Raw genomic sequence first — 25,917 nt, 5'->3', positions numbered from 1 at the left:
CATAATAATTTAAGGTTCTGTAAAAAACGCACATTCACATTAAATTATTTTTAAGTATAAGCAGGAAGAACCAAGAATCATTTCCTCTAGTCCATCAAAGGGACATAACATTCAACATCATAAAATTTAAGAGACTAGATTTATAGAATTCTAGAATTCTAAAACTTTGGAAGAAGAATGCATTGTTTTTAACACTTCCAATGAATTAAATACTGCAAAAAGGGTAAGAAACAAATTTTAAGCCCTGAAAGAAAAGATTAACTACAGTTGATAGTAACATTTTAACCTTTCCGGATCACGGTCCCCTCACTTTAAAAAAAAAAAAAAAAAAGCATAATCAGGAAACACAAGTTTGTTGAGTTTAAGTTTGTAAGACGAAAATTATTAGGAGTTAAGGTTACTGATATCTTGGAAACTTCCAGCTCTAACACTACCCCGTTGTACAACCTGGCAAGTTGCTCAATCTCTCTGTGTCTCAGCTTCTGTACCTGAAAAATGAGGTTAATGGTGGCATGGGGTTGTCATGAAAATTAAAGGAGACAACATGTGTAAAGCATGTGCATGAGCCTCACATACCAAGCACCCATTACAAGCTTTAGTTGAGCATAAAATTCAAAATCAGTATCAAAATCAGTATCAAAAAAGCTCGGTACAAGACACAATACAAACACACGTTGCCCTACCTGAGGCGCATAGTCCATAGCCTACTTTTACACAATAAAGCACATGTTGAGAAGAGAGTCAAAGTTTATTCAATATGAATGGCTCATGGAAAATATGAAATTCCTGTTCACTGATCACATTTGGAATTTCTCCCTGAGATGATAATGATGTGGGCTGCAGACAGGAAAACATGACAGACAGCTACTATCTGCCGGGAACCACTGGGCACTTTTCCTTCCTATGAAGTCTTGGTTTCACTTTCAGTTGGCCTCCACGATTTATCTTTTCAGATAAATCCACTTCTGCACTATGATAATAGCGTCCCCACCAGCAGGGACTTTGAGGAAAGGTCTCGTGATTTCATCCACATGGCCTTCCCACGCCCAGATCAACCGGGGACTTAGCTCAGAAACCCAACAGCTCAGCACATGAGGGCAGCTGTGTCCACTGAGTCTGGCTGTCACATCCACTTATATTACTGCATCCCATCCCAGCGGAAGGAATGAGTATGGACAAAGTACAAGGCAAATATCCAATTCCAGGTCTAAGCCAATATTTTTGGAAGCACCGATCACTTCAGGACTCTTCAGACACGTCATCTAGTCTTGACTCTAAGACTCATCCTTTCAAAGCCAAGTCTCAAATACAAAGGGTATTTGGTTTATTAGCTGCTACCTTGGTATTACGGTCAGAACAGAATATATATTCCTAGCACTCCATGTGGCCAGCCTCATTTCCAGTTTCTAGCCCACATGAGAAAAAGCATTTTTGCTTTGGACAACCACTAGACTTGCTGCTATTCCTTGCACAAACACCCAAACAAGTGGGCAGGGCGCCTCCAGCAGGGCTGGTGAGAAACTACACACTAACAGGAAGTTTCCTCTTTCATTAGTAATACTTGGGGTCCCAAACTCTCTCCAGAGGTCTGATGTCTTACTGTCCCAGATCTGACAGATCTAGCTATGACTCATCCAATGTGCCCTTCCATCTTCCCTCACAGTGGAAACCCTGCGAAAAGGAGTACCTCACAGTCCCTGGGCCTCCCAGAATTCAGCTCCCCTACTACCACTAAGCTGAGTTGTCAACCAACTCTTCCTCTCACCTTATGCCACTGCCACAAGATTAATTCTGACTTCGAGTCAGGAGATGAGGATCCAAATCCCAGCTCTGCCACTTTCTAGTTGTGTGAACTGTGGCAGGTTTACCCTTAACTTGTTCCAATCCTCAGATCCCTCATGTGCACCTGAGCCTCAACCACCTCCTGAGTTTTATAGGGATCAGGTGAGCTAGAGTACATGAAATACTTGGAAAACATAAAATGCCATTTATTATTAAAGTTTTAAATATTGTCAGATGCAGAATCCACACTGATATTATGTCTTCCACTAAGACTTTCCAAGGTGCTGCAGAGATTCTTAGCAAAGGATAAATCTTTCTTGGGCTGATGGTGCCCCTTCAGAATGGGGCTCGAATGGAAAGAAGAAGGCATGACTTTAGAATGACTTCATCTCAAATCTGGATAAGCACTTCAGAGACGAACACTTAAATCTGCCCTCCCTGCTTCCCATTTCTACTGTCCACAGTTTCAAACTTCCTCTCTTCTTTAAAAATTTGTCTAGGGGTGCCTGGGTGGCCCAATCAGTTAAGCATCTGCCTTCCACTCAGGTCATGATCCCAGGGTCCTGGGATCAAGCCCCGCATCTGGCTCCTGGCTCCTGGCTCCTGGCTCGGCACGGAGCCTGCTTCTCCCTCTCCCTCTGCCTCTCCCCCTGCTCATGCTCTCTGTCTCAAATGAATACATAAAATCTTTAAAAAAAAAAAAAAAAAAAATAAAAGAAACCAATGCCAATCCCTATGTTCCTCCCAACCCTACTGCTCCTCCTGCATTCTCTGTCTTGGCTAAAAATGTCTTCATCTACCTTGGCTGGAAGGCTTACAGTTTACCTTCCCTTTTCCCTACCTTCTACAGCCAACCCGTCTTCATATTCTGTTCTTCTGCAGTGGGGAGCCTGCTTCTCCCTCTGCCTCTCCCCCCTCCCCCTGCTTGTGCTCTCTCACTCTCTCTCTGTTAAATAAGTAAAATCTTCAAAAAATAAATAATAAAAATTTGTATTATTTCGTTTATCTCCAGCATCCTTAGGAAATCAGCCTACAGAGTCTCCATCTCCTCATGTTCATGGATGTTGATAGCACCAGCATTAAAAACTCAGCCTTGGATTTGAGTGGTAGTCTAATGCTTTCTAGCTGAGACTTATACAAGTCAAATCACGTCTCCTGGCTTCAGATGCTCATGTAAAATGGAGAAATATTGTCTCATAGGGTTCTTGTAGGAAGTACAACCTGTCCAACCTGGCTGTTCTCTAGCTTCTTGCTTCCCAGCTCTTAACCTAGTGGTTTTTTCCTTGGTCTTCCTCCTGTCTGAACTTGCTAGAGCAGCTGACATAGGTATGACTTTCTCTTCTTTGGAATCGCCCCTCTTCTGGATTCCTTTACACACACTGCCTTGGGTTCTTCTCTGACCCATGACTGTGCTGTGTCTCCTTAATTATTCTTTCTCCTCATATTCTCTAAGCTCAAAGATCCCCAAAGATTCTGCCCTTTGCCCCATTATCTTCTTCCCTAACCGTCCACATGGCATGACTTTCTGACACTCGAAACTTCACGTCTCCAAAAATCATGCCCACCAGCTCTTCTGTTACCTTCATTTTATTTCTGACAGAAATGTCACAGGCACCTTGAATTCCTATCAGAAACCAATGCCAGGGGTGCCTGGGTGGCTCAGATGGTTGGGCGTCTGCCTTCGGCTCAGGTCATGATCCCAGAGACCTGGGATCAAAGCCCCACATCCGGCTCCTGGCTCGGTGGGGAGCCTGCTTCTCCCTCTCCTTCTGCCTCTCCCCCTGCTCATGCTCTCTCTCTCTCTCTGTATCTGTGTCTCGAATGAATAAATAAAATCTTTAAAAAAAAAAAAAGAAATCAAGAAAGAAACCAATGCCAATCCCTATGTTCCTCCCAACCCTACTGCTCCTCCTGCATTCTCTGTCTTGGCTAAGGATGTCTTCATCTACCTTGGCTGGAAGGCTTACAGTTTACCTTCCCTTTTCCCTAGCTTCTACAGCCAACTCGTCTTCAGATTCTGTTCTTCTCCCTAGTCTCTCATCCTATCCATCCCTTCTTTCCATTGCCGACACCCTAGTTTAAAGTTCCATCAACTCCTGTATGGATTATTTCTAAAATCCAACCAGCCATCCTGCCTGCCATCCCCTCCATCCCACCTGGCTCCCATTAAATCTACTTCCTCCCATTAAAAGATGTGAACACATTCCTGCTCAAATCTGTCAACATCTCATCACTGCCTATAGAACTGAGGCAAACGTGCAGCACAGCGCCTGGGATCCGCCACACTCTGGCCTCAATGGAGCATCTTGTCGCATCATACCCATCCACCCCTGTGCTGGCAACACCCTAGGGCGGATGAACACCATCTGTTCCACTAGCTCCCTCTGGAGCAAAGAACAGGTTTGAATCAGCCTTGGAAAAGAGAGATAGTGTCTCCATCTAGAACAATGGGCAGGCATGCTTGTTGGCCATAATAGACTCAAGTTTCCTAAGTTCAGAGGTTTTTTTTCTTCTTATAATATGACCCACTATGTGTGCAGATCTCATCTGACCCTCTCTGCAGTGCCCTTGGGAATCAGGCACCAATACAAAATTTAATACTCTGGCTACTGAGAGTAATAAACTATCCTTCACCTCTGATCTAGGAGTCTTAAGTCTTCTACTAGCATCCATGAAACCGCAAAATAACTTGTTCACGTGAAAGCATAAAATCAGGGCCTTCACTGCCTTGAAACTAGATCGAAGCTAATCTTTAAGAAAAGGAACCATATCTGCACCATTTTTTCCTCCAATATCTTTCCTGTAGGAAACACCCAAAAAGAAAGGACTAAAGCCCATCTAACACATGCATGCCCAGGAATATGTTAGTATTAAATAAGCTGGAATGGATGGGACAGCTAAATAAAAGTACATTTTATTTCCAAACTCGCTCATGCAGCTTAAGCTTCAGCAGTCACAAAATTTTACTTACGTAAATCAGAAAAAAAACACAGACTCAAGGCAGAAGTTGGCTGTTGTTTTTTCAAGGCTCCTTTTCCTCCCTTCTCTACAGAGAGCAGAACATCAGGAAAGGCCTAAAGGTGTCTCGCTGCTGCCGTCTGTCTCTCCACCTCAGAGTAGCTGCGCCATCAGGGACCAAGCCAGTTTTGGGCAACTCTGGGCAATTTCTTTTTTTTGGGGGCGTGGGGGGAGGCTGAGGTAATCTAAATGGTCTCCTTCCTGAGGCTCTTTCCTTTTCTTCACTGCCTCCCAGCCACTTTTTTACTCAAGCGTCCACAAGACACTGAGGAACAGAAGATTGAAAGCCAAAGCGGTTACTATTACTGCTTGTTACAAGCGTCACGTAAAATTACTAAAGTGAACTCAAGTGATTTATTTCCCTATGTAAATTACTATTAAAAAAAAATTAAACCAAACTAAATTTCTCCATGCTCCCAGAGCCTTGAATCAATAACAGAACTACTTAATTGTGATTGGCCTCGATTCGCTGATGGATCTCTAATTAAGTGACTCACACTCACTGGGCACTCCATGTGAGCCAACGTCCCAAGCGCTCCTTTTTCATTCTCACAACCTGCCCGCAAAGGCGATGCCACCGTTATCCCAGGCGACACATGATAAAACCAGGTCACAGGGAGTCAAGTAACTAACCTGGTGGTGGTTGCAGAGCTAATACGTGCTGAAAGAGATTTGAATCCAGACTGACCTTTGAGCTCATGCCCTTCTCGCCACTCCCTTGCAATAAAACACCATGAACCTCCTCAGAATCTGAACCAAACACAGAGAATCTAGCACGCCTACTCTGTAGCAAGATAGTTTAACCATTTTTCCCTATTAACTTTACACAGCAACCACTCATTTAGAAACTAATAGCTCTGGAAGCTTATTTGTTCTTAAAACAAATAAGATTACTAATTAAGAAAATGAATAATCCTGACTCGCCTGGATTTAGTATTTCAGTTTTGCATTTGCATTTCTGCAGACACCACAAGTCTCTCTGGTTCCCTCCCACAGAAGACTGTCCTCTGTTACCCACCCACTCCCATCTCACACCCATTATGATTAAAAAAGAGACAGTGCGCGAGAAACTCAAGTTTACTTGCTGTAAATTTTCTGGGGACAGCTGTTCTTTATTTTCTTCATTTTGCATATAATTTGCCCTTGGCAATTTAAGATTAATGTGCAATCATGGTTAAATATGTTGCAAGTTCACTCTGGGCATCTTCCCTCCCACAAAGACTAACACTGAAGCTGTACAGCATCATCTTCTACCAGGCCCCTTCTCGAAACCCAGGACAATTCCAGAGGTGCTCCAGAAGTGGAAAAATCCTCAAGTCAACTTCAAAAAGATTTTCCAGAAACCTAAAACTCTGCTTTTCAAGGAAAGAGAAATTCACTTTTACATACGACAAATCAAAGACTGACACATCTTAGATGTGACTTCCTCCTTCTATCCCATTGAATTCACAGCTTGTTACAGTGCTGAACTGGATAACTGACAGCTTGCCTAGACCAACATTTTAATGCCATACTTTAGAAATTAAAGTGAATATTCAAATTATTCACATATGGAAGATTTTTTAAGAGAAACTTCATAAACAAAAGTGGCATACAAATTTAGTTTTAAATCATGATGACTATTTAAAAAATAGCAACTAGAGGAAGTTTTTGAGCAAGAGTCTTAACTTTGTTTTTGTGTATTTTACAATGAATGCATGCACCTGAAAACTAGATGGCATGCAGTTCCAGAGAAAGTCAACATACTGGTCATGGGAGTTGGTCCCTTTATAGGAACGGGAGTAATTTACTTAAGGAAGTCGTGTAATTACTCTCCAAGCTCTGAAACCATAAAATGCTTCAACATGTAACATGATGTATCTTTCTATGTCTAAACTCTTACCCTTAATTCCCAAAGATGCTGACATAAATTCATAAAGGAATGAAAACCAATCCTACATACATTACTCAAAAGTACTAATTCCAACCACATATAGAAGAAAAAGTCCTTCCAATAATTTTACAAATTGCTGGAACACATGATTTTCTGACATGGCATTAGTCAAATCTTTGAATACTCAAGCAAAACACAATTGCTTACTGAGTTCTATGTATGTAAGACACAGAATATATATAGAGATGAGAAGAGGCAAGCAAAGGATAAATAAAACATTTTTTTCCACTCCAAGGAAACCATAAAGTTCCAGAAACAAAATAAATAGAACAATATAATTAACAATGTCAGCCAATATAACTGCCAAATGAGGAACTTCCTTTTCATGAGGAAAGCTCTTCAAGGGAGGATGGAAAGAGAAAGTTTAAAAACACATTTAATGAATATCTACTATGTACTAAAATTAGCTCTCATCCTCACAAACGTGGGTGCAGGTAGACAGTGTGTATGAACTTCCTAGCCACATTCTTTTAGAGACTAAGGGTCTGAAGGGTTAAAAATCTTTCCAAAATGCCTACCTTATTGCATCATTTTGGAGTGTAAACCTGACCACTCCTATCAGCCAACAAAGAGGTGCACCTTCTCCAGAGTAATCTAAATACGTCTCTTCCTCCAGTCTGGCCAATGGCCCCCAGGTCCCAGATGCATCATGCTCTGTCAAACATCTACACTTCGACCCCACCCTATCCCTCTGCCAAAATCCTTCCTGACACCCCGGAGTTGTACACCTGGCCAATTCCTCATCCTTTAGAATGCAGCTTATGTGCTGAGTCCCCAGGGAAGCCCTGAGTCAGTGGTGATTCAGAGGCTAGGGGTGGGGGGGTGGGCAGGGGCAGGGCAAATAAGCCCATCATATTATCCATCATCAGACAGGGGATGCTCCATCATCAGATAGCCAGAGACCTGGTGGCTGCATGGTTTTTAGCCTAGACACAATGGACGAAAGGCTGTATAAAACTGCTTGAGAATAACCAGGTGTTTTCCCATAAAGGAACAAACTACTACAGGGCACCAGAAACTAGGCATCACATGGAATAGCAGGTAAAGGGGCTGGAGGTGAAGCACAGTATCAGTGAACAACAGACACCATGAGCACTTCAGAATTTGCCTTGGATCCACCTACAGTGTGCTGGAAATCTGAAATGCCCTTGGCTTCTGACTGAAACTTGGCCACTTGGAGCCATTTTCTTATTTCTTCTCTCAAGTGCATTTTTTAGGATGGAGGTTCTACCCTACATCTGCTAGATTCACACTCATAATCCCCAAAGCTACATGGAGCCATGACCCAGGGCCCTCAGAAACTCTACTCTCTCGGGAAACCATCATGGCTTCTTCTACCTCCTAAAAGCAGAAGATGAGAAATCCCTGTCTCCCCTTGACTATTCTTATTGGAACTCACATTGTCTACAGCAGAGGTCCAGCTACCACTGATTATGGATTCAACAGAGCTGACTGAGCCCAGGAATCTGCAACAAGTCTGCCATGGCCCCTGAAATTTCCTTGATATCCTTTGTTTTCCAAACTAAAATCTGAAGGTGAAATTCCTTGCAGAACTCTGATCCTCTACATACAACCAACTGCTAACTGTGACTACTACTGCATCTGCTAAATCACTGGGGTGCATCCATGCTATCTGACCTCACTGCCAAATCTCCCATCCTGAATCAGCTGCTACCTGCCCTGCCAGATCCTCCAACGTAGGCAGAACTCGGGCTCCTTTGCGCCCAGTCATCCCACAAATGGCTACCAATACTAATTTTCATATTTATCTTTCTAAGCCTCCTACTCTATCCACCATCCTCTAGGACTTACCAAGCTCCTTCACAATTAAATGCAAATGCTTGAGTATCTGCTTTTATAGTGTTTCTTCATGCTTCCTTTCCAGTCAAATTTGCCTTGTTGCTGTCACACTCCGTCTCTACATCTTTGCAGAGGTGTCTCTAAATGCCAAAACATACCTTCCTATCCCTTAAATCTAAGGGAGCCTATTCCTAAACACAGTCCTCAACATCAAGTACACTGCAATCTATCAACATGCATTCAAATTCTCTTAATTCTTGCAAACGTATAACACTTTTATTTTATCGCATGGTATATTTACATTACAAATCTCTATGTTTACTATTCATGTATCCAGCATTATATATAACTAACCTTTAATATGTGTTCCAAAGGACTAGAACAAAGCTATGTACACACTATGACTGCTCAATAAATAAATACTGGTTAGCTGACTGGCTTCACGTTAGAACTAGGATTTAATTGTGATAGGTCACCTGTTACTGAGGGAAGGAAAAGAACACTGCGCTATTTTTTCAGAACTTCTCTGTTTTGTTTGTTTGGGGTTAGGTTGGGTTATTTTTAAGAAGTTAAAAGAAAAGCTCCCCACATGGCAGGATACTATAACCATAAAGATAATAATTGTGCACCTATTTCTCCAACATACAAGCAACCCTTCCATTAAGGACAGTGGTTCCCAAACTTTGCTACATAGCAGAATCACCTGGAGAACATTTTTTTAAAAAAAAAAAAATCCCACTTCCCAGCTCATACCAGATAGCAATGAAGTCAGGTAAGGCAGAGGGGAAGTCAGGTCATATTTTTTGAGGATCCCAGATGATCCCAATGTGCAGCAATATTTTGGAATCTTGGCTTTAGAAAGGCCTTCAGCTTGGCATACTTAAGCAATAATTTCCTAGCGATAGTCAGTTCGCCTGAATCCATTAAGAGCTGGTACACAGCATTTACAAACATTTGGTAAATGGCTGGTAGATCAGTTAATCTGACTCCCACATACCCCCTAACCTCATGAGCAAACAACTCTATGGAAATGATGAGTATGATTTAACTGATGCTGATATTGTAGTGAAACGGGTTCTTTCTTATCTCAAAAGCAGAGTTAACTGCTAAATAGTCCCACTCGGGTCAAGATGTTAGCATCTGTATATGTCAACATACATTGTACATGTTAACACAGATTATATATTTATATTGATATCATATATTAGTGTCACATATATATTTGTGTCATATATATTATCTTAGTGTAATATATATTATATATGTTGTCAAAGATATGTTAGTACACTAAAAATGTTACCTCTTCTTAGGATACTGAGGACCACAGTAAGTTCTTGACATCTGTCTGATGCTTTCCAAATATTTCAGTGATGTCACAATTAAAGTGGATAGTAATAAAAATGCCAAAAGTCATTTTTAGAAGAACATATTAGGGAAAAGGTACACTAATAGTTTTAATCCAAACACATGAAATGGTAGTTTTCAGACAATGATAGTCACATTTAAAACACTAAAAGCAGTGATTAGAAATAATTTTTCAGTGAAATTTCATTAAATGCCCCTGGTCTTTAGGCATGTAGATCCACAAAATACACAGTTGTCACTAATGCTATTCACCAAATATTTCCAGCTCTCTGTGTGTTTTCCAGTCTCCTGGTAGGGTTGTTCAACCTAAACTCTTTGGGGTCGAGTGGGGCCATGAGGTTTCTATTGACCAATTAGTTGTAAGTGAATGTAACTCGCTTCAAGGCCAGATCATTCTACTTGCTGGTCCAAAGCCCTCCAGAACTGTTGCCCTCTGGCACAGCAACCAGGAACCTTTAATTTGGTTGGTTTGCAAAGGCAACCAGGAACCTGTAAGCCAAGGTATTGGTGATGAGCAAAGCCCTCATACCAATGCTTGAGTGAGAAATAAGTCCTGTTGTTTTAAGCCACAGGGACTTGTGTGTTTCTTGTTACAGGACAGAGATAGCTGCTTTATCCTGATGAAAAAAAAAGAAGTAAGGCAACCATACCTTTAGCATAAAAAAAATCAACAGCCATGATAGCTGATTTGGAGGAAATCATTAAGAACAATATTACTTGGAGGAACTTACAAATTTAGGATAAAAGCCTCAGAGATTCTACAATGTTTCTCATCATTTTTAATAATATAATCTGACCACTGATGCTTTTAACACTGTTTTTACTCTAGTATTCCATTAAAAGCAAAAAGCTTCATTCAGTAATGGACGACCATTAAGAACAAAAGATTTGAAAAAGAAAAACTATGCTTTTTGTTATCTTTAAATGAGAAAATCTAACTTAAATTGTGTAGACTCGGAGTGCCTGGATGGCTCAGTTGGCTAAGCGTCTGCCTTCGGCTCAGGTCATGATCTCAGGGTCCTGGGATCGAGTCCCACATGGGGCTCCCTGCTCAGCGGGGAGTCTGTTTGTCCCTCTGCCCCCCCAATTGTGCACTCTCTCTCTCTCTTTCAAATAAATAAAATCTTAAAAAAAAAATTGTGTAGACTCATTCTGTTAAAAACATCCAAAAATTATATATTTATAATAAAAACACATTCAATACATGCAGTTTCTAGTATATATATTCAAGGCATAGAACACTCCGTAAAGCTACACCTACCAATCAGAAAGCATTCTAGATAGATTTTAATCTGTTCAGTCAGAAGCAAGTATGTATAAATCATATCCTTTGGGGAAAGAACATAATTTATCAAAATAATAAGCACACAAGTGATACAATTAAGGCACTTCACTTCAGAAGCTTAGGAGAAACAGAACCATGAATGATGAAGTGAGAGATATGAAAATCACAGTATTTTTTCTAAATTTTGAAAATGTGTGAAGCTCTAGGAAAATGAAGGAACTTGTCAGCTCAACTTGAGGGCAGGCTAAGATGGAAGAAAAATCTGTTCCAGCCCAAATTGCCAGGGGAAGAGAGTGCAGGAGAAAAGGCTTTCTGTGGCTTGCATTTTTACTATCAATGGGCAAATCCCCAAGTCATAAAACGGCCGTTCTTCTGTCATCCGACACTCTCATTTCAGACATGGCAGGCACCTGGCTCCACAACAAAGACCTTGTTTTGACAGAAAGTATGAACGCAATGCTTCATCCATAGAGTCATCCAAAGCGGAACCAGGGTATGCAATACATGAGAGTGAATTAAATATCCATTTATCCATATTTCACTAGGTCTCTAAACAAAGAGAAACTCGACCTCCAGAAGGAGCCCGTTTTGTAATGTTCAATATTTCGTTTCTCCAAAGTCTGCTGCCATGGCTGCAAAGTGGAAGGGCCCTGTTTTTCTAGGGACTATAAAGAGAAAGCTTTCGGTCAGGGGAGGGATTAGCTTTCCTTAAATTTAAAATGGAAACAATCCAAATATTTATCAATAGGTAAATGAATAAACATCCATGTAATGAAATCATGCCTAGCAATAAAAAGAAAGGAGCTAGGGATACACCCAATGAGACGAATCTCAAAAGCATTATGCTACATAAAGAAGCCAGACTCAAAAGACTACACTTCATGATTCCATTTATATGAAATACTTTTTAAAAAAGAAAGAACTAAAGTGATAGAAAGCACCTCAGTGGTTGCCAAGGGCCAAGGAGGGAGTGGGGACTGACTGCAAAGGGGCACAAAGGAATGGGGGGAGGAAAGCTAGAAATCTTCTATGATTGTTACTTCTATGTTATGGCAGTTACACGACAGTACATTTGTCAAAACTCACCAATTTCTACAAAGACAGTGAATTCTTTTTATGTAAATGACACCTCGATGAAATGGACTTTTTAAAGGGAGGCCAACAAGACAATGGAAGGTGAGAATATCTTAATAGTGAACAAAACATGATTCAGATTGGCTGTCCGACACTGCTGATTCTTCGAATGCTTCTCATTTCAGCTCTGACTTCAATCTCAATGGGAGACCGGGGGGAGGTAGAAATATTAATGTAAACAGAAAGGAAAATCCCCCCCTGTCGTGGCAAATGAGCAACTCAATCTCTGACACCCAGAATGTACATTTTGCATTGAAGTATTCCATTCTACAACACTTACCCATGCAACAGGCATTTTAAATGACTCTTAGATTTTACATACCTATAGCCTTTCAGGAATAAAATGATTCAATCATGTTACCTCGTGTTTCAACTGCACTGATACACTTTCTGAGAATTGTGAATCCCATCTTATCCAACTGTGCACCTAAAAGAAATACAGTTATAAAATATTAAGGGCACAATGAATTATTTACATTTCTCTTCTTTACAAAAATAGAAAAAATTATTTAAATCCAATTTAATTTTCATTTCGCTATTAAAAGAAAGCTAAAGGCCATGTGTTCCCTGTTTAAATAATGTAAATGAGAATTTCATATATTTAGAGAAGCACTTACCGGAATATTAGGACATCTGTTACCAATAATTTATAAATTTATAATATAAAGTAATTTTTATATTAATAAATGTAACTTATTTTAAACAGTGGAAAAGAACACGATACAAATCTTTAGAGGGAATCTATCTAAAGATGGTTAAGATACATTTTGCCAAAATTTGACCACCACCTCAGGATTTTTTTTTTTTTTTTTTAGTTATATATGAGTGAAGTAAATTACTTGACAGAGAAATAACACAAACTTTTTTTTTTTAACCTAAAGAAAAAAAATTTTAGGGAGACCTGGGTAGCTCAGTTGGTGAAGTGGCTACCTTTGGCTCAGGTCAAGATCTCAGGGTCCTGGGGTGGAGCCCTACAAGGGAACCTGCTTCTCCCTCTGCCCCTCCCCACCTCAGGGTCATGCTCTCTCTCCCTCGAATAAATAAAATCTTTAAAAAAATTTTTTAAACACTTCTAAAAGTATTATTTGGGGGAAAAAAAGTATTATTTGGGCCATGAGTTTGAAAAATAATCTCACATTTCATACCATGCTCTAAGTGTTTAATATGCTATTATTTTCATAATGAATTTAAAACAAATGATTCATGTAGCAGAAAAGATTATTTCAAAAATTTCCTTTTTTTTTTCTAATATAGATGCTTGCCTGTGATTAGGCTGACACATTTGAGTGTCCTAATAAAAGACGATTCTTGTTTCAAACATGAAATCAGGGGAAGTGAATACTTGAGTCTGTATTTAGAACGAGGGAACACTAATATTAACACTTGTCTCTCAGAGCAGACAGCATGAACCATCCATGAATATAAACTGCAGGTTTAATGCTAAGCTTAAAGAGAACGTTAAGGAGGAAAATAAGGCAGTGGTTTACTGTTTAAGGATCCACTATTCACAACATTTTATAAAATGTTTAGCAAAACTATTTTTCAAAAAAAAGTAGCATGTTTTTATTTCTCTATAAAAACTAAGAGCCTTTGGAAGGGGAGAAGGAGAAAAGGAGTGGGAGGAGGAAAGAAGAGGAGAAAGACAGGGAGGGAGGGAGGAGGAGGAGGAGGGAGGAGGAGGAGGGAGGATGGGAAGGGGGTAAGAAGGCGCTTCACGTGGGTTTACAACCGGCCGTTCTCGATGGCAGGCTAGACATGTCTTTTACTCAAGCACTGACTCAAATGAAACACGTAGCATGATAATTTTGAAATTGTGTGTTAGAGAATATAAAGTTTCCAAACTGTACACATTTGATAAACGCAGCCTTAATTTCTCCGAAGATATCAAAAGTAAACTTACAAAGAATCCAACAACTCCGATCACATTTTTGTTTTATCTCAGTAAAAAATCAAGATTAGAGGGCTACGCTTTATGTTCCTCAAGTGCATACAATGCACGTGAAGATCGATGTCCTAGAATATCTGAATAAGTTGGATTGTTATTTTCTAAAGTGCAGTGATTTACTACTCATATAGTCCATACTCTGACTTTAAGGATAAAAAATATCAAGGGTCAGGGTGAGGGGGTTGCAAACAGGGAACCTAGTAAAGAGCTCCCACATGAGCTTACAATTTAGGAAGCTGAAAGATGCATCCCTGAAACTCTTACATCTTTACTTATGGCTATGAAAATAAATATCAAAGTAAACTGTGGAGGAAGCATTTTGGAGAAAGTAATTATAGAGAAAGACCCCCCCCCCAAAAAAAAAGCCCAGAGATGGAAAAGATCAATGAGGATTACAGTAGTCCAGGAAAATCTGGGTTGGTCCCCAGTAAGTAAAAGAGAATACATATATTATTTGGAGGACTAGCTTAGAGAGGGTACAGAGCACTCAGCAACACTTGGACATCAGTAATGAAAACTAACTCATGAAAAAGGGGAACAAACAGTCCTTTTTATGAATTAACACTTACTTCCTTCTGGTCTTGGGACGATGGCTCTATTAAAACTATGTAACAGCTAGTAAAAGAGAAAAAGAGAAAACAGTATTTTTAACACATCAATATAAAGGATTCAAGTAGGCATGCCTAGGACTATGCAAAAGAATACATTGATATTGGTTAATTATATACTAATGTGCTCAAATACTAAGATAAGGAACAATAAGGGGCATCTCTGAGTCTACTCTGTCTCTTACAGAGACGTATGCCACAGTAGTAAAAATAAGATGAGGGAGCTATGATTCCTTAGGAACTCATTGAAAGTTTATATAAATTTGAAATGCTCAGCCTTATAGGTATCGAATGACAAAGAAATTGCTGCATTCTAAGCAATAAGATGAAGCTCATTTTTTTTACCACTATTTCTAAAATCTGGTATTTTCTTAAGAAAAAGATAACTCCTGCTCATAATTTAAATAACTACATCTGAAATAGCTAGGTGATAATTCCAGGCTGCTTCTAAGAACTTCAGCACTGACCCATTATTTGCAAGGCATATATAGCACCTGAAAAAAAAAATATGCAACCTTAAGTGTCCTCACATAAATACATATCTAAATATTTTCTTTCTGCAGATTTGCCTTTGTCTGTCTATCTCAAATTAATTACTTGGTTCCTTGTTCTAAAGGAGAGGTTATATATGTCTTCAAGGTTACACTGCCTCTGACAACAGATTTATTTCTCAAAGACTTAGTCATGTGATCTTTTTGCTACGCAAACTCACTTTCCAAAGCACTTATTGAATCTCTGGGGAGAGAAGTCCTAGTCACTGCATTGCTTTTACTAGAGAGGATTAGTATAATGTGTTTTGGATCTCAGTAACCATAAATGCTCTAAATACTCTTGATTCCCAGCTAAAAATTTCAAGGACAATTTAAGAATAGACAGAAATAAAACTATGAAGGCTAAATGTCGGTCAAATACAACAAAATAACAGACAAATTTGGTTACTACTTTTTTGTTTTCCCAAACATGATATATTCTCCTCTACAGCATCTATTTTTAACATGTGTTCTTGGGGTTTTCGTTTTTCAAATACTGAACCAGGACTGCCACATACACCATGGCCCATCTCCCCGGCCCCCATATTCTATACTTCCACCAACGTGCTCTCTGTGACCATCAGATAACATCATCTTTCCCGGTTTCACAACTCTATTCGGACACCTCTCCTTCTACTATATATGACCTCCCTTTCACGTTGCAAGCCACTCTCTTTCCCTTTTTTTAAACCCTACTAAGATGGCAAATGCTTTCCAGTTAAGCCTACCTGGTACCTGTACTGGCAGTTTATTAGAGTCATAATACTTTCAGCAGAGTTTATTTAAATTGGTTCTATGGTGTTTTCTATAATTATCCTAAGTCCCCAATTCGATATGCGATCTACCAAATTCTCAATTCCCCCCGAAGGCCACCAGCCCACTAAAATGAAAGCAGTGCTTGAATCAAGTCGCAAGCTGACTGAGTTGGTGTGCCTCTGGATCTCTACTGCTCCCTTTAGTTTATTCCTCATACCCATCATACAGAGGCCCATTGACTAGGGCTACCTGATATTGCATACCATAAACCATTAGCCTGACCCATAAATTGCTAAATCAAGCAAAATATCTAATATTTATAATATATAATATAAGCAGTCACTTATAATACTGCTTGCATGGCCTCGTATTTACTGTTCCATCTCCACTGAGATCAAAATGAACTGCAAGCATTTATCGTGTTCATCACCCAAAGAACTGTCAGGTAGGAAAGAAAAAAAAACAAAAACAAAACTGAGCGTTTCGATGACTTCCTCAAGCACAGCAAACCTGACTGGCAAAGTCAAGAAAAATCAAAAATCAAAACTAAGGACACACGGGTCTTCTGTGTGCAGCTGCTAGCTCCCGCCAAATTACTGGAATGCGGGACACTTCCCAGAGGATTCAAAACACCAGCGTCGGCAGCAAACCTTTTTTTCCCCTGCCGAATACCATAAAGCAAAACTCCCATAAAGAGAAATACAAGTCAACGCTGAAGGATGTGAATACGACTCGACCGGTGAGGATTCTTACAGCTTCTTTTCCGCCCAGGGCTTCCAACCACTGCTTCCGCTCATCCTCAGAGAACGCCTGCATGGTCAGAGCAGCGCCAGGCCTGAAAGACACCAGGGATGTGGCCGGTGAGCCCGGGGCTGGGAAAACAACCCTGCTTTTCCACCTTCGAATGTTTTATTGTGGGGAGGAAGAGGGGGTGAGTTTTTAACTGCGACAAAAGACGCATAACATACAATGTAGCACCTTAACCATTTTTAGCTGTACAGGGCGGCTGTGTTGAATATGTTCACGTTATCGGGCAACCAATCCCCAGAACTCCTCATCTTGTAAAACGAAAATGCTGTACCCATGAAACCATGCCCCATTTCCTTCCTGCCCAGCCCCTGACGTGCTCCCCTTCTACCTTCTGTCTCTGTGAATTGGATTACTCCTAGGTAACTCTTGTAAGTGGAATCATACGGTATTTTTTCTTTTTGTAACTTGCTTGTTTCACTTATAATATCCTCCATTTTCGTCCATGTTGTACCATGTTTCAGAATTTCCTTCCTTTTAAAGGCTGAGTAATACTCCACTGTGTGCATGCACTGCATTTTGCTTATCCACTCGTTTGTCCATGGACACCTCGGTTGCTTCTACGTTTTGGCTATTCTAGACAATGCTATTATTAACATAGGTGTACAAATATCTCAAGACCCGGCTTTCAATTCTTTTAGAGATATAGCCAGAAGTGGAATTACTAGGTGTGACATGACAAGAAATAATGCATTTGGTTTCTGACCCATTTCCTGGCACAAAGCTCCTAATACCCTTGGAATAGCCAAAATAAATGTCATTTGATATACTAATGAGATAACAAGGCTGGGAGCTCCAGGACAGCCTCAGGATGGGGGCTGGTTGCCAGGGGAAATGTGTGACTAGGAGATTGGAACTTTCAGCCCCACCTCCCCCCCCATGCCCCTTCCAGGAGGAGGAAGGGGCTGGAGATTGAGTTCAATCACCAATGGCCAATGAGTCAGTCAATCATTCTTATACAATGAAGATCTAAAAAATACCCTAAGTATCAGAGAGCTTCCAGGTTGGAGAACACATGGAGGCACTAGGAGGGTAGCATGTGCAGAAAGGACATGGAAGCTCCAAGCCCCTTCCCCTATGCCTTGCCCTATATATCTCTTCATCTGGCTTTTCATTTATTTCCATTAAAATATCTTTTGTCATAAATTGGCAGAAGTAAACAGTCTCCCTGAGTTCTACAAGCTGTTCTAGAAAATTATCAAACCCAAGATATCAAACCCCAAATTTATAGCCAAAAGCACAGCTGACAACCTGGACTTGTGATTGGCATCTGAGGCAGTGGGTGCAGTCTTGTGGGAGTGAGCCCTTAATCTGAAACATCTTCACTAACTTGAGGTAGTGCCAAAATTCGGTTAAACTGTAGGATACTCGGTCTCTGCAGAGAACTGGAGACTTGTTGGGTATCGAAAAACCCACATATTTAGAGTACAGAAGAAGTATTGTGTGAATAGGGAGAAATAATTTTGCCTCCCACTGTGTCAATAGTAATTCTATTTTTAATTTTTTCAGGAACTGCCACACCTTTTCCACAGGAGGTACACTGTTGTGCATTCCCACCAACATGCACAAGGCTTCCACATCCTCACCAACACTTGTTATATTATCTCTTTTTTTTTTAGAGTAGCCATCTTAATTGGTGTGAAGTGCTAGTGATGACTAAATTTTTATTTATAAAAGAGATACATGCTTATTGTTACATGGACTGAGTGTAAAACCAGAAAATCATTTTCCACCCCATCCCAATTCTATGTTCAAGAAGGCAGACTGTTCACCATTTGGTGTTTCCTTTGTAGTTTCTCAGAGCCCTGTATTGGTCCTCTGGGTCAAATAATCTTTTCTCAGTTCAGTGTATTCAGACACTCAGAGATTCAGTCAGAAAAACTCTTTATACCGGGAAGGAATAACTAGGTAGAAAAGCCATTAATAATGCCTCTTCACCTGGGGGCAGTTTCGCAAATGAAACAAATTTTGAATATTTGATTCAAATATTATAAATTAGTATTCGAAAAGAACTTTTCTGGCAAAGAATTAAAAGGCAAAACACAGAAAACTAGAAATGAAAGCAGATGGCTGAAACAAAAAGTAAATATTAATTCTTGTTGGATACTGAATATACTTTTTAAAATTATCACTCTTGTGGTAGTATTTCAACTCATTTTTAACTAATGGATAATCTCTTTCAAGTAAAGCAAGCAGTAATAATCAACTCTAATTCAATAATCACTGCAATTTTTATAAAGTACTATAAAGTAAAAAGTCCTCCAAAAGCAACGAGCCAAATGTAAGTAGGACTCCCAACGCTCACTCACACAGGCATTATGCTTTCTCCCCACACGATCGTTATAAAGCACAAGAGAAGTTGTTTGATTAGGGTTCACTACAAAGTAACTATAGCTACAATTGATAGGCTCTTGCCTACAACCATTTTCTCCAGACTGAAATTTGTAGGGGGTTAAAAAAAAAAAAAAAAAAAAATCACCAATAATCCCCCACCCCCACCCCTAAATAGCAAAATGACTCTTAATTGTCTACCCAGCACTTTTTTCTCTTGGTTCCACTTTTCCATCACCTTGGCACCACACAGTACAGACCCAAGGTCCCACCTCCTCCCGCTCTACTACACACAGCATCTTTTTGGAGCAAGAATAAAGGCAAGATGCCCAGACAACCAGTCTGTTTCAAGAAGTTCCTTGACTGGGACGTGAAGATTTTGGCCCTTATTCTTAGTAACCCACACTGGGCTCAAGGGAGTTAATTAAAATTGTGAGGGAAAACTTCAGATGGCACGAATGTTTTTCTTTACATTCTTTAAGTGATAAAACAATATTTACATATGGGGGTCTAACGTCTGCAAGAATGCTCCATTCTTGTCAAGAAGGAAAAATATCTAGATACCTCTCTAAAACATAGCTGTATTCAAACATTTAGTATGTAAATAAGTGAACAAAAGTATAAAATGCAAAATAAGATCTGATAGCAAATACATAATAGAAAGCTGACAGCTTTGGGGTGCCTGGGTGGTTCAGTAGGTTAAGCATCTGCCTTCGGCTCAGGTCATGATCCCAGCATCCTGGGATCAAGCCCCGCATCGGGGCGGGGGGGGGGGGGGGGTCCTTGCTCAGCGGGGGTCTGCTTCCCACCACCGCCTGCCGCTCCCCCTGCTTGTGCTCTGTGTCAAGTAAATAAATAAAATCTAAGAAAGAAAAGAAAAGCAAGCAAGCAAGCTGACAGCTTCTCTAGTCCAGAAATGGCAAAATGTGCAGAGAAAATGGGACAGAAGGCCAAACAAGTCAATTTCTATCATAGAAAGGTAAACAGAGAGTTTACATTCAGTTCAATAAACACGGAGTGAGTGCTGACTATGCTTTAAATCTTGTGCCAGAGGGCCAGGAATTATTTATTAAAGATCTTACCATGGGCTAGTCACTGAGCTGGGCATCCCACCCACAAAGGGCTTATTGCCTATCAAGAGAAAGAAGAAGGTAAAAAAAAAAAAAAAAAAAAATTTACAAGTAATCTATTAATTACAATTGTACGGAGCCCTGCAAAAAGCCAGCTACCTAGGAGAAAAAGAGGGCATAATAAAGACATCAGAAGGTGTATGCCCAAATAAAAAAGCATTCAACTTCACTATGTTCAATTGTTGTCAAGAAGACTTGACTGTTGCTAATTTGGCTGCCAGTCTAAGAGGAAATTTCAGCATTCAAGGTGCTATGGAGAATTAAGAAAAAGATCGTACCTAGCCCTGGACGTTAGGCTTCTTTGGGAAAGGGACATTTAACCTAAGGCCTTGAAGATACGTGGGCCATGTCAGAGCACCAGGGCCAGAGTCACCCCTAAGCTGAGAAGGCACACAGAAGAGAAGGAACACACCTTGGAGGAGCTGGGTCAGCCTCATCAGCTGCCTTCCCACCCAGCTGGAGAGGAGCACAGTGGAAAGCTACAGAAGCAGCCTGGGGGTCCAGTCACAAAAGGCTCCTTGGCTGGGCGAAGGATTTGATTAATTCTCAATGTCACTGAAGGTTTTCAGTAGGGGAATAACACGATTAAAGGTGTACGTGAACACAGGCTGCTGGATGGAAATGGACTGAAGATAGGCATGAGCTGGCTGCAGAGACTTGTAAGCAGAATGAGGGGATGAGATGGAAGGGCACAAATGAAAGAAAATATGCAGGAACTTAGAAATAGGAGGTTGCTTCTCCATGCTACAGGCAACAACAACAACAACAAAATCAACAGTAAAGGACAGGTCAATTACAGTGTTTCACCAGTAACTAGTAAAGGGATTCCGTGAAAGCCAAAACAATTGTAGCAAATAAGGGCTTAATACTCTTACACTCAAAAACATCAGACACTGAGCCTGATGAGAATCCTGTGCTTTCTAGTTCCGTTTTTTGCTTCCCCCTAAGGTTCTCCGTGGATATGTGAGGGGAAATAGTATTTACTACATGGAGATGGTTGGATATTCATATAGAGTGGCAAATAGAGATGTTGGATAAGAGAAACAATGACTGGTTCTGGTAACTTGAAACACAAGAAAAAAGTGTTGAATGATGAAGAGTCTAGAGTCATGAACTAGAACTACAGATAGCACAGTAGGGGGGAAAGAAAACAAAAAAACAATTGTCAGGCTTCCAATAAAACAGCCAGAGTACTTCTGGATAAAACCCCAATGCAGCATAAAAACTAAATCTTTATTATACGTCTTGTCTCCAAGCACAATGACTCAGGCTTGAGCCACCTAGCCCTCTATGGAACACAGCAGAGAACAAACAAACTTACTGAAAGATGAGAGATGAAATAGAAATATATCACCTACAAGGAAAGGAGTCTATTTCTGTTTGCATTTTGACACTAATAGCATGGTAACTCAAACAACTCCCCCCTTGAGAATTAATTCATCACAGTACACATTTTCAGAACACTTCACACTTGGAACATTCCAGACCAGGATCAGTCACTAATATTATATAAAGTTGGGTTCCCATGAATCAAAGAGATGGCTCACATTCATCCCCCATTTGCTTAGCCCTCACCTCTAAAACATTACTGTAGGAAAAGTAAAAACCAGTGCATTAAAACATGTTTTAAAGATTTTCAATTTCTCAAGTTTCTTTTTTTAATAAACAATTGCTAGGAAATCATTTTGCAAATATGGGACTTTAGGGAAGCAGTGGACACATTTTAAACTACAGTATTAATAGCATCTCACTGTTAAACCAAACCATAAAAATTCTTTAGTTTTTGAAACAAAGACATGTTTTACTCATGAAGTTTAATGGATAGATAGAACGACACAGTAAATATATATACGGATAGCAAAGAACAGAAAATTTTACAGTGTGCTAGATTATTCACAATTACATCTTCTTCATTCCATGGAGAAGCTCCGGTAACACTAGTGACTCCATCAGAGCCTGAACTAGAATTGACAAAGTTCTAATTTTTGGTAATTGGAGCTGATATTGCTACCACGCACTATGCTGGTCCACTGAGGATACAACAGTCCCTTCTTCATCTGAAAATTCATTTCAACCGGGCGCCTGGGTGGCTCAGATGGTTGGGCATCTGCCTTCGGCTCAGGTCATGATCCCAGAGTCCTGGGATCGAGTCCCGCATCGGGCTCCCTGCTCAATGGGGAGCCTGCTTCTCCCTCTGCCTCTCTCTCTCTCTCTCTCTCTCTCTCTGTCTCTCATGAATAAATAAACTTTAAAAAAAAATAAAAATCTAAAAAAAAAAAAAATTCATTTCAACCAAACTAACATCTGAGTACCTAATATGTGCCAGGCATTGTGCTAAGCTCTGAGTAACTTACCACATATGGTGAGCAAAACTAATTCTTAGCAAATACAAAGGCAACAGTATGAACTTCATAAAGAAAAAACGGATGAGGGAAAAGAGCACAACTTGACCAGATAGTCTATCTTTCTTTTGTTAAAACCATAAATGTTGTCTGTAGAACACAAGGCAGAGAATTGAAATCCAAAGAAAAACACTTAGGTTAAGCAAGTTCTTGTTCTTAAATCAGCAATTCATCTTTTTCCCTTCACTCATTAATAAAATATGCACTACTATGCACTATTAAGCACTATTGAGGCCCACACATGAGAAGCAGTCTAGAGAGCTTATTATCTGTATTCCACATTTGACCCCATATCTATTAATTCTCTTTCAACTGCATTTTTTATAGTTCAGTCAAGGCGTGTGGAAGACATGTGTTTTCCTTATACTCTACACAACAGATCAATGAGCCTGTAAATTAAGAAAATATAAAAAATAGAAACATTCACATTTATGAGATGCCAATTAATGACAGATTCTGTAAATAGAGAAGAGAAAAAATTAAGCAGCTATCAAAACTTACAATGTTACCAATTAGAAATATTTTAATGTTTTTCTAAGAAGAATGTTGAAAAGGAAAAGGAAAAAAACAAACCAGCATGTTGTAAATCCTGCACTAAATTTTACTATGAGAAGGGGAAAGTGCCAAAGCCAAACCAAACACTTTCTAAAGTTATAGAAATGTAGTTGTCATAATCAGTTTCACATAGGATTCCTAGGGGGAAAAATTTAAGTACAAATCAATGAATCTTACATTTTTCCAGAAATGATCAAAGCAAGGTGCATGATTTTACTAAGGGTAAAGACTTTATAATAACTTCTTTCTTCTGTCTACCAAAACAAAAAAAGGTTTCAAATAGAGCAAGTAAGCATTGATATAGTTAGAAGTATGATTATTTCCTCTAATAAAAGTGAATTCAAACCATTAATCATTAGAGAACTGCTACTTTAGAACACAGAAAGTTGCACCCTAACAACAGGATGGAGAATCTATAAAATCATAGTGTTTAAATAAAGACTGGAGAACTGAATATGCAAAAACAAAACAAACAAAAAACCCTAATGAACTAAAATGCAGACAGCAACAAGCCCTTTCTTAAAGAGAAAACAAACACACATGTACACACAGCTACTTAGAGCCTTCGAGAAGCAGCAGGGCAAAGAGGAAGACAGAGTGGAAGACAACAGCAGAACTGGAGTTGCAAAGGCAGAGTATGGTTGGGTGTGATGGTTTCAAATCCCTACAAAATGGAGACACAAAGAGTCTGAACCCATCCTCCAACCCTCACATGGGACTTCACCAAGTGCTCAGGAGGAAATGTGAGAGCATGGCTGAGAGCCCCCTACCACCAACCCTCTGAGGTGTGTGTGCTAAATATGAGGGGCAGAGCAGGAGAACCTCCAGAGAAGGTTCTGATGGTGTTCTCAAATCACATGGATCCTTGATAAATAGAATCTAAATGAAGTAACAACATAGATTCTCAGTTCAACTGACAACTAAAGGGACAGCCCTACCCATTAGCAGCCCCACAGAATAAAGTGCATACCCTTTCCCAGGCATAAATATTACTTTCTTTCTACTACTCTCTTACAGTAGCTGGCTTTCAACCAAAAAATTATGAGGCATGCAAAGAAGAAAATGTAACCAAACATAAAGAGACAAAGCAGTTAGGAGAACCAAACTCAGAAATAGCCCAGATATTAGAGGAAGAAAAAATCAGACAGAACCTACGAACAACTATATGTATATTAAAGGATCCAGTGTACGAGGTGGCCAACATGCATAAACTGATGGGGATTTCAGCAAAGAAGTGAAAACTATTAAAAAGAGACAAATGGATATGTAAGAAATGGAAAATAAAAGAACAGTGATGAAGAATTCAGGAGGGCACCTTTCATATGCAGGCCAACCAATCTGGAGTCAGTATCTGCAACCTTTCCTTTATCTAACTTGTACTCAGGGAGGCACTATTTCCTCTGCCCTAAGTCACCCCAGGACAACCACCCCTAGTGGAGAGAGCCCACCAATATTATTCAAACTAGCCAATCCTAAATTGCTTCCCCTTCTCTGCCTTGCCTTTTCTGCAGAAACCCCAATAAGATTAGTCTAGGATTTTCTCTCACTCCTTCCTGACTCCTGACCAAAACCTGGCATTCCCCGTGTGGTCCTATGTGTCATGGCATGCCCTCTTCTCTTGGAAATTCTAATTAATAAATGGTCTTCCAATGCCATTAGTCTGTCCACATCATCACTCAGTCACTTCCATAAATAAAAATCCTGCAGGTACAACCAAAACAAATACCAAATGGTCGGAGATAATGTAACTGGAATCCCAGAAAGTGAAGAAAGACAAAATGGAGAAGTATTTGAAAAAATGACTTAGATTTTCTAAAGCTGCTATGAAATATCAACCCAAATATCCAAGAACTTCAATGAACCCAAAGCAATATAAAAGAAAGCCACACCTACACATATCATTAAAAAAAAATTCTTAAGAGCAGCAAAAGAAAAAGATGACATAGAGGAGAATAATAAGAAAGATGGATGATTTATCATGATAAAAAAAAATGGAAGGACTGAAGAAAATAGAATGACTTCTTTGAAGTGCTGCACAGGGGGGAAGCTATTAATCTAGAAATCTACATCTATCAAAAATGAAGACAAAGGGCTCCTGGGTGGCTCAGTCGTTAAGTGTTTGCCTTCGGTTCAGGTCATGACCCCACGGTCCTGGGATGGAATCCCGCATCAGGCTCCCTGCTCCGTGGGAAACCTGCTTCTCCCTCTCCCACTCCCCCTGCTTGTGTTCCCTCTCTTGCTGTGTCTCTCTCTGTCAAATAAATAAATAAAATCTTTAAAAAAAAAATGAAGACAAAATACATTTCCAGACAGATGAAACATGAAAGAATTCTTCTCCAGCAGATCTGCATTACATGAAATACTCAGATTAAATTAGCCTAAGGAATTTAAAAGAAATGGCACAAGACAGAAACTCAGTTCTATAGAAAGAAATGAAGAAAATCAAATGGATAAATATATTGATATTAAAAAAAGACAAGAAAAACACATACATAAATAAAACATCAAATTTCTTTAAAAGATTACTAATTATTGA

General features: G+C 39.7%; 1 protein-coding gene across 2 annotated transcripts in view; it reads right to left on the bottom strand.

The window, feature by feature from the left end:
• Positions 1-25,917, bottom strand: part of ARHGAP10 (Rho GTPase activating protein 10) — a 341,466-nt gene that overhangs the window by 166,187 nt on the left and 149,362 nt on the right. For both annotated transcript variants that reach the window (XM_027599802.2, XM_027599803.2), the window contains exons 11-13: positions 16,910-16,991; positions 14,832-14,877; positions 12,679-12,744 (exon numbers count right to left, since the gene is read on the bottom strand). In XM_027599802.2, the coding sequence (XP_027455603.1) occupies positions 12,679-12,744; positions 14,832-14,877; positions 16,910-16,991 (194 nt within the window). The remainder of the gene's footprint in view (positions 1-12,678; positions 12,745-14,831; positions 14,878-16,909; positions 16,992-25,917) is intronic.

The sequence above is a fragment of the Zalophus californianus genome, chromosome 2 (assembly GCF_009762305.2).
Source record: "Zalophus californianus isolate mZalCal1 chromosome 2, mZalCal1.pri.v2, whole genome shotgun sequence".
NCBI classification, from domain to species: domain Eukaryota; kingdom Metazoa; phylum Chordata; class Mammalia; order Carnivora; family Otariidae; genus Zalophus; species Zalophus californianus.
Note: the sequence above shows the minus strand (reverse complement) of the source record. Positions and strands in the feature narration are given on the sequence as shown.